The sequence below is a fragment of the Macrobrachium rosenbergii genome, chromosome 55 (genome assembly GCF_040412425.1).
Source record: "Macrobrachium rosenbergii isolate ZJJX-2024 chromosome 55, ASM4041242v1, whole genome shotgun sequence".
Classification (NCBI taxonomy): domain Eukaryota; kingdom Metazoa; phylum Arthropoda; class Malacostraca; order Decapoda; family Palaemonidae; genus Macrobrachium; species Macrobrachium rosenbergii.
Window position 1 is genome coordinate 13,732,215 of NC_089795.1, and position 17,738 is coordinate 13,749,952.

At 39.0% G+C, this 17,738-nt stretch overlaps 2 protein-coding genes across 4 annotated transcripts in view; both read left to right on the plus strand.

Moving 5' to 3' along the window:
• LOC136835931 (streptococcal hemagglutinin-like) overlaps positions 1 to 17,738 on the plus strand; it is a 601,990-nt gene that overhangs the window by 310,730 nt on the left and 273,522 nt on the right. The gene's annotated exons all lie outside the window — the stretch shown is intronic.
• The window catches only part of LOC136835932 (uncharacterized), a 71,567-nt gene continuing 61,116 nt past the window's right edge, over positions 7,288 to 17,738 (plus strand). Inside the window, exon 1 of the mRNA XM_067099811.1 lies at positions 7,288 to 7,651. Within this exon, the coding sequence (XP_066955912.1) occupies positions 7,650 to 7,651 (2 nt within the window). The 5' untranslated portion in view covers positions 7,288 to 7,649. The remainder of the gene's footprint in view (positions 7,652 to 17,738) is intronic.

Below are 17,738 nucleotides of genomic sequence, written 5' to 3' on the forward strand. Positions count from 1 at the left end.
CCCACTTCTGGGGACGGACTTCCTCGCCCACTACGACCTAGCAGTGGACGTGGGTCGGAAGCGCCTCATCGATATGGGGACCTGTCAGGCCCTGCCCCTATCCACCGGCCCCTGTGAGACCACCCCTTGCTCCGTAGGATTCCACCAGTACGGCGCCCTCTTGAAGGAGTTCCCTGGAGTGTTCAAGCCAGAACTCCGCCTGATGCCCGGAACCCCTGCAAAGCACGGTACCTACCATCACATATCGACGAAGGGCCCCCCTGTCTACGCCAAGTTCCGACGGCTTCCCCGGCAGCACCTTCAGGAGGCGAAGAAGGCATTCGCAGAGATGGAAAGGATGGGGATCTGCAGGAAGGCCTCCAGCCCCTGGGCTTCCCCCCCTCCACATGGTGAAGAAGGCCGACGGCACCTGGAGACCCTGTGGGGACTATCGCCGTCTGAACATAGTGACAGAGCCAGACCACTACCCCCTGCTGAACATGCAGGACCTGACGTCTTCATTCCATGGGGCTAAAATATTCTCCAAAGTGGACCTCCTGAAGTCCTATTTCCAGGTTCCTGTAGCACCAGAAGACATCCCGAAAACCGCCATCGTTACACCATTCGGGTCCTTCATCTTTGCATTCTCCACCTTTGGGTTGAGGAACGCAGGGGCAACCTTCCAGCGTCTGATGGACAGCATCCTCGGTGACCTGGACTTCTGCGTCTGCTATGTAGACGACATACTCATATTCTCCAGGTCACGGGAGGAACACCTTCAGCACCTGCGGGCTGTCCTCAAACGACTGAATGACAATGGGCTCGTCGTGTACCTTCGGGGTGGAGAAAATCGAATTCCTGGGCCACGAAATCTCCACCAAGGGCGTCCACCCCCTGTCTTCTAAGGTCAGGGCCATTGAGAAGTTCCCCATGCCCACATCAATCAAGGCCCTTCAGGAGTTCCTGGGGATGGTGAACTATTACAGGAGATTCATCCCGGGTGTTGCCCACACCATGGCCCCCCTGACGGAGGCCCTGAAGGGACGCCCCAAATCCTTGGTGTGGGGACCAGAACAGGACCGGACCTTCCACGAAGTGAAGGCATCCCTCGCCAAGGCAGCGACGTTGGCACACCATGACCCCAGTGCCCCTCTGCAGCTGACAACAGACGCCAGCAATGTTGCCTGCGGCGCCATCCTGGAACAGGTAATCCACGGCACACCCCACCCCCTGGCCTTCTTCAGCAAGAAACTTAGTCCCACCGAGGCACGATACAGCACGTTCGACAGGGAGCTCCTCGCCGCTTACGTGGCGGTGAGACACTTCAAGTTCCTCCTGGAGGGGACGTCCTTCATCCTGTGGACAGACCACCAACCCCTGGTCCACGCCTTCATGAAGGCGGGGGACGCTTGGTCGGCAAGGTAGCAGAGGCATCTGGCAGCATTGGCGGAGTTCTCCTGTTCCGTCCGTTACATCCCCGGCAAGAGCAACCCAGTAGCAGACGCCCTCTCCAGGATTGAGGTCAACTCCATCCAGCTCGGGATCGATTATGAGGACCTCGCTCGTGAACAGGCTGTTGACCCAGAGACAACCGCCTACCGTATCGCCTATACGTCCCTGGTGTGGAGGGACGTGCCCTTCGGAAATTCAGGTCTCACCCTTCTCTGCGACACCAGCATGGGCCGTCCCCGTCCCCTAATCCCGGCCTCCCGGTGTAAGGAGGTCTTCGACGTGATCCACGGCCTCTCCCACCCCTCAGGCCGTACCACCTTGCGCCTCCTGACGGAAAAATTCATGTGGCATGGGATCCGAAAGGACGCCAGGACCTGGGCCAAGCAATGCCTCCACTGCCAGAGAAGCAAGATCGGCAGGCACACAGAATCAGGGGTAGGAGAGTTCCCGCAGCCGAGGAGACGCTTCGGACACATCCACGTCGACATCGTCGGCCCCCTACCTCCTTCAGGAGGAGCCAGATACATCCTGACAGTCGTCGACCGCTCCACCAGGTGGCCAGAGGCAACGCCGATGTCCGAAGCAACTTCTACAGCGTGCGCAGAAGCTCTCCTCACCAGCTGGATCAGCCGGTTCGGAGTCCCAGACGACATATCCACGGATAGGGGCTCGGCATTCCTGTCGGAGTTATGGGCCGCCCTGACCCAGCTCCTGGGCACCAAACACCATACCACAACATCTTACAACCCCGAGGCAAACGGGATGGCGGAAAGGTTTCACCGTTCACTAAAGGCCTCCCTTACAGCAAGGTGTTCAGGAGAAAATTGTAAAGACCAGCTACCTTGGGTCCTCCTTGGCCTCAGGACCGCCCCACGGGCCAACGGCGAGCCGTCCCCTGCCGAGAAAGTCTATGGGGAAACGCTGACCGTGCCGGGAGAACTGGTCGAAGGAAGGAAGGACATCACCATGCAGAGGCTACGGGAGATAGCTGGCAAGTTTGTACCTTGTAGGCGATCCTTCCAAGCAAGGACCCCAGTCTACATTCCCCCAGTCTACATTCCCCCAGCCTTATCATCTTGCAGGCAGGTCTTCGTCAGGGACGATGCAGTACGGCCCCCGCTAACAAATCCGTATAGGGGCCCCTTCAAAGTACTTCAGCGTAATGGGAAGGCCTACCAGCTTCACATCCATGGGAGGGAAGACTGGGTCTCCATAGACCGGTTGAAACCAGCCTTTCTGCCCGATGAAGCTGATCCAGAAGTTGTCGGGGGTCAACGGGCCACCCAGGCCCCCATTATCGCACGTCAGCAGCGTACAAGGAAGGGACGGGGACGTCCTCCCAGAGCAATCGTTTCCCCCAAGAGCCACCAAGGGGCTGGTATCCTGCAGGAGGACACCGAGGACGGTGCCCCTCCCTTAGTTTTCACTTCAAAATCCAGGGGAACCCTCCGCCCTCCCTCCCGTTACAGGAATTAATCAGACGTCACAAACGTCTTGGGGGGGGAGTACTGTAAGGTCTCCCCTGAAACTCGTTCTCCTCCGCTCCGTTTTCTGTAAGGGACCTTCCAGCCTTCACCTTGGAAGGCTCCGCGACCCGACGACCTCGGGTCGCGGTCATCGGAAGTGTTCTGCTGTTGATTTATGTAAAAACAAGGCCAGTCTGCATTAATAACTTATTATTATTTGTGGCTATTAGAATTACATATGTGTCTGGTAAAAGTGACCAGTAGATTCTACATATATATTTCAGCCTAAAAAGCAATAAAAACGATTGCCTACTTGGCTATGATGGTGAGGATGGGTCTATTCCAGCTCTAATAAATATATCTGAAAATGACAGGTATATATATGTACAACAGGTAATAGACTTTTATCCTTCTCGTGGTCAGGTCGGCAACGTGACCTCCTTGTGGTTAAGGTGACCTGGGTTCGTCTCCCGTGACCGGCAAATCACAAGTCTCTTCAATTTCTTGTGTTTGGAGGTCAGGGCTTCGTAGTTACAAGCATATCCAAAAAAGCGCGAAGAATTCGATAAGTTAAGAGGGCATTGTGGCTATTAGAATTACACACACACACACACACACACACACACACACACATATATATATATATATATATATATATATATATATATATATATATATATATATATATATATATATATATATATATGTATGTCAAATATAAGAGCCCATAAAGAAATAGTGCTCTTGCACAAATATTTTGCTGATAATTGGTTTCTATCTCATGTTTTCTTTTAACACTGTAAGAGTTTCGTAAATAATAAACTAATTAACTCGGCTGTTATAAGTACAGTACCACGGAAGAAACTCTATGCAGCTATCCCATACATCCTAGACGATAAATTTATAAGTAATATGAAGTCTTCAATAGAAAAATATTTTAATGTGTTACAAGTCATTCTAATACCAAAAAATCCACTTGCAATAGGGTCTCTTTTTAAATTTAAGCATAGAATCTGCCCAATAGTGTAATCCTCAGTCGTATATAAATATACTTGCCCCAGATGTAATTTGGGGATTTAAGTGTGATCGACTAAACGATTGCTGAGGGTCAGAGCAGATTCACATAAAGGTGTTAGTCATCATATTGGTTGCGGATTGTCCAATCCAGAATTTTCTAATATTAGAAATCATTCAAATATATGCAACACTAGTATTAATTATTCTTACTTCTCTGTTTTAGGCCAAAGTCATCCACACGAACTGCTCATTTTAGAATCGTTGTTTGTTAAGCAACTAGTTCCTAAGTTGAACTCCCACACCACCTCTGTACAGTTGTATCTGGCTTGCTGCTTTCCTTTTCCCTTTTAGTCAGTCAGTCCTCAACTTTTAGTCTAGCAGGTGCTTTTTTTGAATTGTCTTGTTTTAATGTGTATTTATATAGCATGTTGAGACTCTTGAAGTCGTTAGTTTTATTCCATGTATTTTAATTTGGGTACTTTCTCTGTTAGCCTTGATGATGTAACAATGTGTTACGAAACGCGTTGGCAAATAAACATCACTTATATAGATGACCGACTGTCTCCTTGTCACCCTGTCCTGATACATATATATGTATATATATTATATGCATATATATATATTATATACATATATATATATATATATATATATATATATATATATATATATATATATATATATATATATATATATATATATATATATATATATATATATATATATATATATATATATATATATATATATATATATATATATATATATATATATATATATATATATATATATATATATATATATATATATATATATATATATATATATATATATATATATATATATATATATATATATATATATATATATATATATATATATATATATATATATATATATATATATATATTATATATATATATATATATATATATATATATATATATATATATATATATATATATATATATATATCCAGAAGAACATTTTTCGTTTCTTTATGAAATTTAGTGACATTCCATTTTCAAGAAGAATAAAACTCCGTTGGAAGATTTTATGAAGTTCTCAAAAACGTGAAAAAGAGAAAATGTCGCCAAAAGCGCCATTTCTGAATCTTTATTCTACTGTAGCTATTTTCGTATCCACGGTCACTTAGTGTTCTTACCTTAGGCTGAGAGGTTGGTTTGATTTAATTTTATTTTTAGTTTTAAAAGTTTTCCAACATTTTCTTTGAATGATTCATTGTTTAAATTCCTTGTTTACACAGTTTTAAAGATTTAAGTTTTTTAGCTTTCTTAAAAAAATGATCTTTCTAAAAGTTATATGCATCCGAAAATTTGTGCAGATTTTTCAAATGAATTTTATTCAAAAGTAGGTTTTTAACATTTTTAGCAGTGAAATTGGGATGAATCCTAAAACTTTGTCAATAATCAAGGAAAGTATTCTCCTCATCCATTTCATTTTATTTCTAAATTTCTCTGCCTCATTACACACACACACACACACACATATGTATGTGTGTGCGTGTGTGTATGTGCGTAATGAGGCAGAGAACTTTAGAAATAATGAAACGGATGAGGAATAGTTCGGAGAATATTTTCCTTGATTACTAACAACGGAATATATGTATACAGGTATATGTATATATATGTATATATATATATATGTTTGTATATATATATATATATATATATATATATATATATATATGTTTGTATATTATATATATATTTATATATATATATATATATATATATATATAGATATATATATATATATATATATATATATATATATATATATATATATATATATATATATATATATATATATATATATATATATATATATATATATATATATATATATATATATATATATATATATATATATATATATATATATATATATATATATATATATATATATACTGAACAATTATCACAGATTTAGAGACAAAATCGATGATATTTCATGCAAGAGAGAGAGAGAGAGAGAGAGAGAGAGAGAGAGAGAGAGAGAGAGAGAGAGAGAGAGATTAAGTCAGGCAAAAAGCTACTTATCCAAAAGATATAATTTTAAAATCATAAGAAAAGCCTTCATTGCGCGGTACACAGTGATCTGAATATTATGCAATACTTTCTGAAAAATTTAGAGGTCTTTATTACCTGAAAAAGGCAAAGCTGTTTTTGTCATTCAGTGTTCTAAAATGACATTATTGTAGACTTGTCATTTTGCAACCTCAACCTATGCTGTATATATGTTCACTTATTCGCCAATGCTTTTGTGCGCCATTTTTTTCTGTGGGAATGTACTCTTTCGGACAATAACATATTTCCATAGTTTTTTTTTTCTTTCAAAAAGTGCTCGGTACATTGCTTTTGAACAGGGAAATTTATTTAGGAAAAGCCATGAAGTTGGCACGTGTAACATTTTGACATTAAACTCTACCAAAAGTCTTACCGCCATGGGAATATTTCCATTGCGCCATGCGTAACCCTTTCATAGGAATGACATTTTGAATCTTTGTATTTGAACTGCATTTCTATGTGCGTGCATACATACCATTCACTCAAATGAACACTAGGAGCAAGTTTTTTTACGAATTTCGTCGTGATAACAGACCCTGCTCAGATCCCTCCGAAGCGTTGGGTGATTACACAAAGCGAAAAAAAGATGAAGGAATGACTTTTACTTTGAGGATTTCCGGAAACGAATTAAATCTCGAAGAAAAACTCTGAACAATGTCTACGCAAGTATTGCAGTAGGTGAAATGATTCTCTGACCAAGGCGTCCTGTTTTCTGTGAAAATAAATCTTTTGTACGTGTGTGTTCGTGTAAAGAGAGAGAGAGAGAGAGAGAGAGAGAGAGAGAGAGAGAGAGAGAGAGAGAGAAGTCTTTCTCTTGTAAATAAGTAACTGACATTATATCCCTCTCTAACAGACGTGGATTGGCCTTAGATCTTTAAGTAGTTGGGATGCTCTCTCGAGCGACATCTCTCTCTAATTTCCTCCGGCTGACGGTCTGTTGCGTGTTGGCAGAACTTCTATCGGCGAAGCCTTGTGATTGACAACCAGCGCGCCTTCAACCTGTACCCATCAAGACACCATCAGCCGCGAGGGCCCACCGCAACACATACCCTGGCAAACCACGTTCAATCTTGTTTTGCGAAGCGGGAATGACGACATCTCTTTGCCGTGCCTTACCTTCCGACGACTTTGACATATGATCAGCAATAACGACGGAAGCAGAGGCGACAGACAGTAAAGGAGAAACGGGAAAAGAAAGGGAACTCGGAGTAAGGGAGGCTGAAGCAGCAGAAATCGAAAGCCACTCCCGACAACAAGCGCTGCGCTTCGGACTGAGTTACTTCAGTTGGCGACTAACCTTCGCGTGGGTCGGAATGACTGGTGCGTTTCGTCGTGAAGTTGAGTGAATGGTTCCGCGCGCTTTTGAGACCACAATTTGAAACAACTTCGGGTACAGCATCTGCCTCTGTAGTGGCCATTCACGTTTGGATGGAACAATAGTGGAAACAAAGAAGAGATCTGAGTGGAATCTAAGTTTTATAACGTCGCATCTCGGTAACGGAGTTGAAATTTGTCCTACAACTTTACACGAGCAGGACATCTTCCACCTTTGAGTTAAGATATCAACTGCATTCTTTCGCTTGAGGGCCGAGGTCAAAACTAATCACCCGTTTTACCAAAGAGATAAAACACTTCTGTGAATTCTATGTAAGTAAAACTGAATATCACCTAATCGATGCCCGGCATGCCTTAGCGGCCTGATATCGCATGCGAGTTCGTTTCCTTTGACGTAAATAAACACCCCCTCCGCCACTCCCCCCTACCCTCTTCGCCACTGCCAAGGGAAAAATCATTTGTTGACGGCAGCTACATACGCTAAGATAAACAGCCCATTATTTAGTCTGTACTTATGTTTACTGATGGCTGCATTATCATACCATTGTCTGCTGCTTATTGCCATCTCTCTCTCTCTCTCTCTCTCTCTCTCTCTCTCTCTCTCTCTCTCTCTCTCTCTCTCGATGGTAATTAAAAAAAAAGCAACCACTAGTTTAAGGTGTATGTATGAATAAATCTTTCATGGTGATCAGAGCATCAGAGAGGTTTTTGATATTGTTATAAATGTCGTGAGTGTTTCTTAAGCAAGCTAGTTGTTCATGCTTGGAGATAATGACGTATTTTACATACATACACAGATACTCAGCACAGATGCGAACACCTCTTCGCCTCAAGAGGGAGTGGTTACAGACGATGTTACACGTTCTTTTCTCATCGTTGTTTAAGGATTCCTCCCCTACTTACCTACCCCTCATAAACATCCAGAATGTTTAAGAATTATGTAAAAAGGATGATCTTCAAATATCCTTTATCAGTATGTTAGTAGACTTTTCAGTGTATAAATATGTATTATTTAGGTCAGTTTGTATGAATGTTCGAGTTGTAACTATATTTGTATCAAAAGAAGGAAAAAACTACGTCCTAGGTAATCGGGTTCAGTAAGTCATCTGCAAAGCGAGTATCGCACTGCAATCATTTTCGTCTTCCCTCAGACTGACTGCTTCAGAGCTGCAGTTGAAGTTTCGCCCATCACCCTCTCCTGACGATTACTCTATGTTCATATATATCTAACATTACTCCTTTCGCGGATTCTCGCACACATCATAGCCAATCCTAATCCATATAACTAGTTGATGCCCCGCCCCCATCCTTAAAAACAGTCATCAGCCCTAACAACATATATATATAAATAAAACAGTCATCATATATATCGATATATATATATATATATAATATATATATATATATATATATATATATATATATATATATATATATATATATATATATATATATATATATATATATATATATATATATATATATATATATATATATATATATATATATATATATATAAAAGGTTGGTCCAGGTCTGTAGGTCACACTGGGCCTCTTATTTACTTCATTTCTTTACGCTTGCATGCAAGCTGCCACTGAGCATGGCTACGTGTTGGCATGAGGCCTTCATCTAAACCAACCAACAACCACCAAATGACCTTAATCCAGGTGGTGACCCCATACACATTGTTTTCAGACTTTTGGCTATGTCATAGTTTCTGAATCCATGTCTTTCCTTTTAACTCCCTAGGGAATGGGTTCCATTGCCTGAAGGTTCACTGAGGTTCGATTAGCTTTCTTTGTCATATTGCCTTTGTTGTATATTTTTCGGCAGTGATATTGGACATCCCCGAAAGAGAGTAAGTTCCTTTTTGGATTACCGTTTACCCACAACTTAATCACTTCTGTGATATTTGCTTTCATACTTTAACGGGTCACGTCCATCATTAACGTTCTCCTTCAGCTGGTTTTGAACTTTTGGAAGGCTTTCCTTACGTGGCTTGGTGTTCGGTTCCTCCACGGGAACCTGTTTTCTTTCTCAAATTTTGTTAGGATTTTTATGAGGCCTCCGGAGTTTTCTTGCTGTTACCGCCTGTTTTGGCAGTATTAGTAATTTTGTTGGTAATCCTGTATGTTTCTATTTTCCTTGTTGATCTAATTTTAATTGTTACTTGATTTTATATTTTGCGATGTCTACAGCTTCTTTCTGGGGGCATAGAATTAAACCCTGGGCCAAGACTCAAATAAATAAAAAGAAGTGTATGGTACTTTATTAAGATATTTGAGGACATGGGACAAGCTTTCCTAAACCTCCAGGTCATGTTCCAAAGTATAACTTGACATTTTTTCTGAAACAGACGTTTCTGGAAATGAGTTGTACATGAAATTAAGTCCTAAGGTCTGATCATCCTACCTTGACATAATGCTGCAGTGGTGCACATGCACACGCACATGCAAGGGTGTGGCTGTGCATCGTGGAACTGAGTCTGACTTCCACCAAGTTTAATGCTTCAAAATTTTGAACAGAGATTATAAAGGCAAGTTCTATACGAAACGAAACAGAACTTTAGAAATCATTTTATTACTTTTCGTTAGGCCTGTCTCTTTCTAAATACTCCTTCACTGTAATTCACTATTCCTAAATTTTTTTCATTTACTGAGCACATATTTGAATGTATCTCAGTGTATGGTGTACAGGTCTTCCATCTAATTCCTGATACTTCAGTTATTGCCTGAACTTGACTATCATTCATGGCGCTTTTCACTTTTAAGGAAAGAGCAAAAAGGCTGCATGGGCCAATCCAAAAATGCAGCTGTTTCAGAGGGTTTGATTATCATTAAAACAAGCAAAGAGTGCATGTTAGAGGTGCTTAAATGTGAAGGTTCCTTTTGAAGATTTTGTTTTTGATTGGAATAACATTGATAATCTTGAGATTGTTCTGTTTGGTCTGACAGTCAATTATATCTTGTGGTTGGAAGTCTTGAAATGTTTAAAAAGAGGTAGAGGAAAAGAAGAGTCCTAAGGGCATAGATAAAGAAGACAACAATGCTGCTGCATCATGTCATTGTACTCGGTCATGCATTGCTGCTTATCCGTATGTTTGCCGAAGCGCAAACAGTTACCACACTGTTCACATTTGTTAGCTACTGTTTTTTTGTTTTTTAAAACCAAACTACAAGAAAAGATGCTAGTTCGTCCTTGCTAGACTAAGTTAAAGTTTCTGGATTTTGTACATCTACGTCATATTAGCTGACAAAGAGGAAGGGCTAACCAACCATTTCTACTGACAAAGTAGCTTTTCATAGTGCCTGTGAGGAGTTTCATTATGTCCATAAGAAAGTAGTACAAATCTAGACACTTTCTTCCTGTTTACATTAAGCAAACAGCTTAATGTAATACCATGTTAGACCCAAGTAGCTCATGCAAGGCAACCGTGAAAATGGAAATGTGTCCGAAATGAGTTTAATGTTACATTCGACATAGGTGGTTATTAGGCTCTTGTTAGCTGACCTGCATGTACGATTGTTTGACATAAGAGATATTACTTATAAGATATTTGCTCCACGAGATGAATCAAATTGTTTTTGATACAATCACAAATTCACTATATCGCAATTGCCCTTTTGAAGCTCTAGCAAAGGAGGTGGGAGAATCTTCAGAGTTGTGTTGCTAGGAGAGATGGAGGAATCATTACTCACAACTAAGTTTTCTTAATTTGTGCTGATGCATCATTTGAGCAATTCAGAATATAGCATCAGTCACCATCAAAGAGCCATAGTGAGGATGCACTGTAGTGCTCCTGTCTTTTTGATATCATGTCTAACTTTTGAGCTATTTTAAAAGAATACTGGAGGATTAAATGTGCCATGAATCTTCAAATAAATTGTAAACAATCGTGTTATGTTTCACAATTGAATCAGTGTAACTGTGTGATTGAAATCAAGTGTTTGAAGTGCTGCATTTTTTAACATGTCTGCTAAGAAAGGGGAGGGAGGAATTGTTGCATACTTTGCCTGAACTAGACACATTATTGTGAGTATTGAATACTTCTAATTATTTTGTTTAATATTCCTCTTGTTTAGTTGTGATTTTTTGCTGATTGATATGTTATTTGATATCTTGTATGCCACAGTGGATTATCAGCCATATTTTGGTAAAAAAAAAAAAATAGACAGAAATAGTCGAGGTGGATGGTTGGATCACCGCTACTTGGAATATAACTCCGGCTTTTTGCATTAGAAACGCAGTTTGGCACAACTATTCCCTTTTTCAATAGGTCCAGGTGAGACACAACTCAGCTGTATACTCAGGAATTACTAAAGTGACCAGCAAAGGATTGTTACTGAAACTTTGTAGCACATCTAGACCTGCCTGTTGTACTTCAGAGGTTGATGTAATAGAGCATCTGATATTTTTATCCTTTACTAGTGTTGCTTTGAAAGTAAAGTATGCAGAAACTGAAGATATTGTTGCAGTTGTCCACTCCCCAAAGCAAACTGAAATGAAGGCTATTCTAATTGTAGATCTGGAGCTGATCGGTAAGTTGTGTTATTTACAAGGCTTTAGTTTGAACTCTGTCGCTACATATAGATGAAGAATAGTTCCTCACTTATGTTTATTATTTTTCTACTTTATTTTTGAGAGGTTCAAGTTCCCTATCGACAGAAAATTCCTTCTATATCTTTTATGTAAATGCAACTTAGTGAATTATCTTGGATCTTTCGCCTGTTCACATACATGAATTTGTTAAGATCTGTCTCTTTACACAAATGATTTAGTTACCTAAACTGGAAATTTGCAGTTATCGCACTTCTTTTCTTTCTTCCGTGAAAATTCGAATGGTTTTGGAATTAGATATAAAACAATACTGAGTTCTCAGGTAATCATCTTCTCTTATGGGACAGTGACTGGATGTTAACCATTTAGTTTTCTACTGCCCTTGCCATTCCATTACTCAAATAGCTCGCTAGTCGTTTGTTGATTTGAAAGGAATTTGCATACTAGGGGATGGTTATCATCACATCTGCATCTCACTGCAGCGACGCAGTGATGAAGTCTCATGAAAAATCTACAGCAGCCAATCACTGAAAGCATCAGCTCTATATTGTCTCACCTTCCTTGACTGGGATAGCCAAAAGTGTCCGAGTAAGAGAAAGCATGAGCAACAAATTTTTTTTTTTTTTAATTTGCTGGTTTTACCTTAGGTGATTCTTATGCAAACGGGAATTGCGGGATATTTGTTCAGGAGAGACTTTATGTTAACTCAGCTTGCATAAGTGATTTCGTAATACTGAAAAATTTATAAAGGAAAACTGGTAGCTTTCTTGTTTATTTGGTTTGATCTTGAAGAGATTTTGATTTCAGCATCCCAAGCAGGATTTGAGAAAATTAAGGAAGGTGAGTTGATTAAAAAAATCATATTATATTTTCTCATGACCAAATCAAATATAACCTGACAAAAAATTCAAGAAACTTGTAAAAATTAGTTATATTACATTATTTTCTCTTGAGAAACCCTTAGTTACTTGGTAGAGAAAGTCATCATATTATTGTCAGAATATATTTTGATTTGAATTAAAGCCAGTGCAATATGTGGTAAATTAATTGCAAAGGTAAAGTGAATGAGGATTTGAGGTAAAACAAACCAAACTATGAGCCAGAGCCTGAGATAACAAAACTCAGATTACTGTGAGCAATCAACCCTAAAAATTCAACTGCAAGCAATGTCAGAACTACATAATTATGTGATGTTTGACAGAATATTAGGCTGAGCCCCAAGTCTCATGAAAAGCAGAATCATTTTGCTCATTTTGCTTAGTTTCATGTGAATGATATACACATTAATTGTGTTTGTTAGTTGGTAACTAATGTAGTTCAGTATGTCAACTTGATGAAAAAATATCTTTTGAATGCATATGGCCTTGTGTTTGAGTTATTAAGGTTGAAAGTTAGGTGACATCACGAAAGCAATGGTTGAACAATCATATAACTGCTAAGGGAAAGAGTTATTTGAGGAAGGGTATGGTTGAAGGAATTTTCATGAGGAGTTTAGTAAATTGGAATGCTTGATGCTGATGCAGACTTCTACGTTTGGACAGTAGAACTCACTTAGAGGATGAGGGTGTGGATAACCCACAAGAGACCTCGGCTTTGCCTGATAATCATGCAGTTGTCTGTCTAGAAACAGGTTTTTGGGATAAAAAGTAAAGGTGTTGATACTGTCATTCAAAGAAATACGAAAATGCACTCTCACATACGCACACAAGACTTTCATCATATTTTGTAAGGCTAATTGCATTCTATAAACATTCAAAAGTTTCTCATAAAGTTCTGTTTCAGAGTTAATGTTTCATTTCATGTGATTTTATGGGAAATTATAAGTGCTTTCAAGAGAAAGTTAACATGCAGTGCATGTTAGTGAACGGCATGAGGAAAAAAAGAGGTGTTTCTGTTATCGGATATATTGCGCCTCGGCCCACAGAGTTTCTGGTATGTGGCACTGGTGCCTCCTCTCCTCTCCCAGCTCATATTTTGACTCTTTTTGACGATCACGTCATTCTCCCTTCCATTTCTGTCAGCGTTTGATGACTGCAGCAACGTCGCTTCAAACGCGTCTCCTGAACCTTCTGCAAATGGAGTCAATGCTCGTTCCAGTGTCACATATTCTCCGCTCTCTCCAGCCTCTACCTGCTCACCACAAGGTGCCGCTCCTTTCCTGGTGCCTCCGGCCTTTGGCCCATTGACTCAATTTTTGGAAACCAGTCATCCTCTTATTGCTTGGCTTGCTGACTGTTTCTTTCCTTCCTTTCAGATAAAGATTTGAAATTCTGTCACTGTTTCCGCTCTACCTGAATTTCAGTCTTTCATCTTTGCAATCCAAATTTATCGCTTCCATCAGAATTAAGGATTTGCATTTTCCGTCCCGTTTCACTTGTTTATTTGTGCCACCATCCATGCATAGAACAGTCTTTCTGTTTTGATCTAACCTTCCTTTTTTCAGGTAAATACATTAAACGAGAAGGAATTGCGAATGTGGCTTATTTCTCTTTCTCCTTAGGTTCAAATAGCAGTCTTACATAGGTCGTGTTATGAAATCTTCCACCATTCTCTCTCTCTCTCTCTCTGTCTCATATACATACATACATGATATATATATATATATATATATATATATATATATATATATATATATATATATATATATATATATATATATATATATATATATTTGTATGTATTGCAAAAGAGATATAGAGATAGAGACGCTCGTTAGATAATAGTCAGTGTACTGTTGACAATAACTGAAAGTTGTTGTGATGAAGCTAATTCTAGATAATTATACCTTTTTAAAGAAAAGTGTATTTGTAACGCCAAAAATATTCTGCCAACACTTCAAATACTAGACCGTGTTAGATGAATAGCCTTGAAACGTTTTCTCCGTTATAGCTGCGTTGTCATGCGATCGTAAAGTCATTGTCATTTTGCAGCAAAAGAAGTCCTTTTCCCTCACCACTCAGGAGATGAATGAAAATACAGGAGCCACCTCAGGCAGAAAAAACCTTCTTCTAGTTTTGTAGAAATTTGTCTGATGCTTCGGCTTTTAGAATTTAATTCTCTATTTCTTTTTCTGAGATTTTGTATCTTTGCTTTGTTATCCTCAGAAACCTTCAGCAAGTGTCGTTATATCAGTGAATTTCCAAACAGGTAATATTTCATCGCTCGTGTGCAAAGGTCTGGAGATCAGCCGATAAGCCCAGATTTTGGGTCGTGGCCTTCCAGTCAGAAAGGCCGACTTCTGCTGGCTGTGGTTGAGCAGGTCCCTTTTCTCTTTTCTTTAATTTTAACCTTTGTTTTCGCGAAATATTAATAAAAATACTTTGTTCCAAGATCAGTCCCTGTGGCTGTCATATACACTTTTAGGCTAACGAGAAGAGTGGTATTACATGGCATTAAGTTAGCCATGCAAACGTTCTCAGTAAGTGTGAATCATAGATTTGTCAATAGGTTTTTCAGTAGGCATGAGTTATTACATCAAATGTGAAACGGCATTTCTGCAGAAATAGATTTGTCTCCTGATTTAAAAATGGTAATATGATATTTTATTTAGTAAAAAAAGAGTTTATAATTATTATTGATTTTCAGAATATGAACCCTAATCATATGGAACAAGCCCGCGGGGCATTGACTTGAAATTCAAGTTTCCAAAGAATATGGTATTCATTTGAAAGCAGTAACAGAAAGTAATAGGAAACATAGAAAGAAGAGATCACTTATTAGAAAAGAAAAAATAAAATAACAAACTGATAAATAGACATAAAAATGTGAGAAAATTATTAAGATAAAAGGAGAATTGTTTTATGAAGTAATGCGTTGCATCTTCGCATGAACTTTTGAAGTTCCCATTGCACAATATCCTAAGGCAGGCTGTTCCACAGTCCAACGTTGTGAGGAATAAAAGACCTCTAGATCTGAGAAGTTCGACAGCGAGGCACATTTACTGAGTATTGGTGATACTGTTCAACAAATCTGGTTGCTCTCGGTAAGAAAAGAGGATCAGGGATCAGTTGTGAATGTAAAAGATCTCAGTTAAAATAGAACTTAACGAAAAATTGACAAACAATAGACCGTCCGTCGATGGTCCACGTTATAACCGCTAATGTTAGGAAACAGAAACCTACAACCGCTAACCACTTTATCTAAAAGAGGCAAATCTCGTGCAGAAGCAGACATCCACACCGGAGAACAGCATTCTAGTAAAGGAAGGACAAATAACCCAAAACAAAGTGCATAGATTTCACTGTTATTAATATATGGGGCCTAACGTACAATACCTAATTTTCGTGCAGCACTGCTGACGCTTTCATTAGATGTTTCCCAAAAGTAAGATGTGAGTCAAAAGATACACAAGACTCATTCCTATAGGCATATTGACTATCAGCTAACAATCCTTTAGATTCCACATGCTTACATGATGGCTTAAAAATAAGTTTTTCAGCAAGGTCTAAGGATACTACATATATATATATATATATATATATATATATATATATATATATATATATATATATATATATATATATATATATATATATATATATATATATATAACATCATTCCATCTTGTATGTAAATGTGTGGCTATATGAAGCAATAACTGCCAACTACAGTAACTAAAGAATACATCATTTTCCCTTTGTGTCACCCAATGTGAAGTAGCCTATATGCTAACAAGAGTCAAATGTAACCATTACCTGACCATTAAAGATTACTTGTATGTAACTACGCAATAAGATAAGCTGTCACAGAACACATAAATAAAAGGTCCAATGACTGGAAATCAACCAACAGTTGCCAATCGCTAACTTATGCAGAACCTCATATTCATGTTTACTGGAGGATGATTCAGTGGTTACCAGTTTTAGTTTTCTGTAAAAGAAAACTACTGAGATGGCTATTTGTCTGTCCGTCTGCACTCTCTCTGTCCGCCCTCAGATCTTAAAAACTACTAAGGCTAGAGGGCTGCAAAATGGTATGTTGATCATCCACCCTCCAATCATCAAACATACCAAATTGTAGCCCTCTAGCCTCAGTAGTTTTTATTTTTATTTAAGGTAAAAGTTAGCCATAATCGTACGTCTGGCACCTCTATAGGTACCAACAACACAGGCCACCACCGGGCTGTGGCTGAAAGGTTCATGGGCCGTGGCTAAGAGTTATATGGGTCATGGCTGAAAGTTTCATGCTGTACACAAAACCGGATTGCGCTGAAGAAACTTCGGCGCATTTTTTACTTTTTTTTTCGTTTTTACAAAACACGTAAATATTAGGAGGGTAATCTACTTATTTCTTTTTTTGCCAAGTTTGGTGCTTAGAAATAGAGAGAGAAAATGGCATAATCGGAATTGAACTAAAAATCACAATTGAATCTGCACATTGAACCGTAAAAATCTCCACTGTTGCTGGACTAAATAAGAGGTGGCAAGGAAAGGAAGCTTGTCACTTCTCTTCATACTTGGGATCTGAGCAGAGAAATCTTTGCTGACAACTGTATTTCATCGGATTTCATGTTAGGTTTCTCCCTTATCAGTTGCGTCAAAAATTTTTCTGATGCTGTTTTCAATAAGCGTTTCTGAAGTTATGACGCAATTGCACTGCGATGCTGGCTTTTTGCATTGGAAATATTTTAATATGTTTTTATTCAAGAATGACCAGAGTTTTACAGGCAAGCAATGCTTGTAGCTCTTACAATTTTTCCATGGATTATCTTAAAGTGAGTTTCATAAATTGCTTAATGGAAGAAATCGGTTTGACGTGCGCGCGCACAAACAGACACACACACACGCACACACACATATAGATATACTGTATATATATATATATATATATATATATATATAT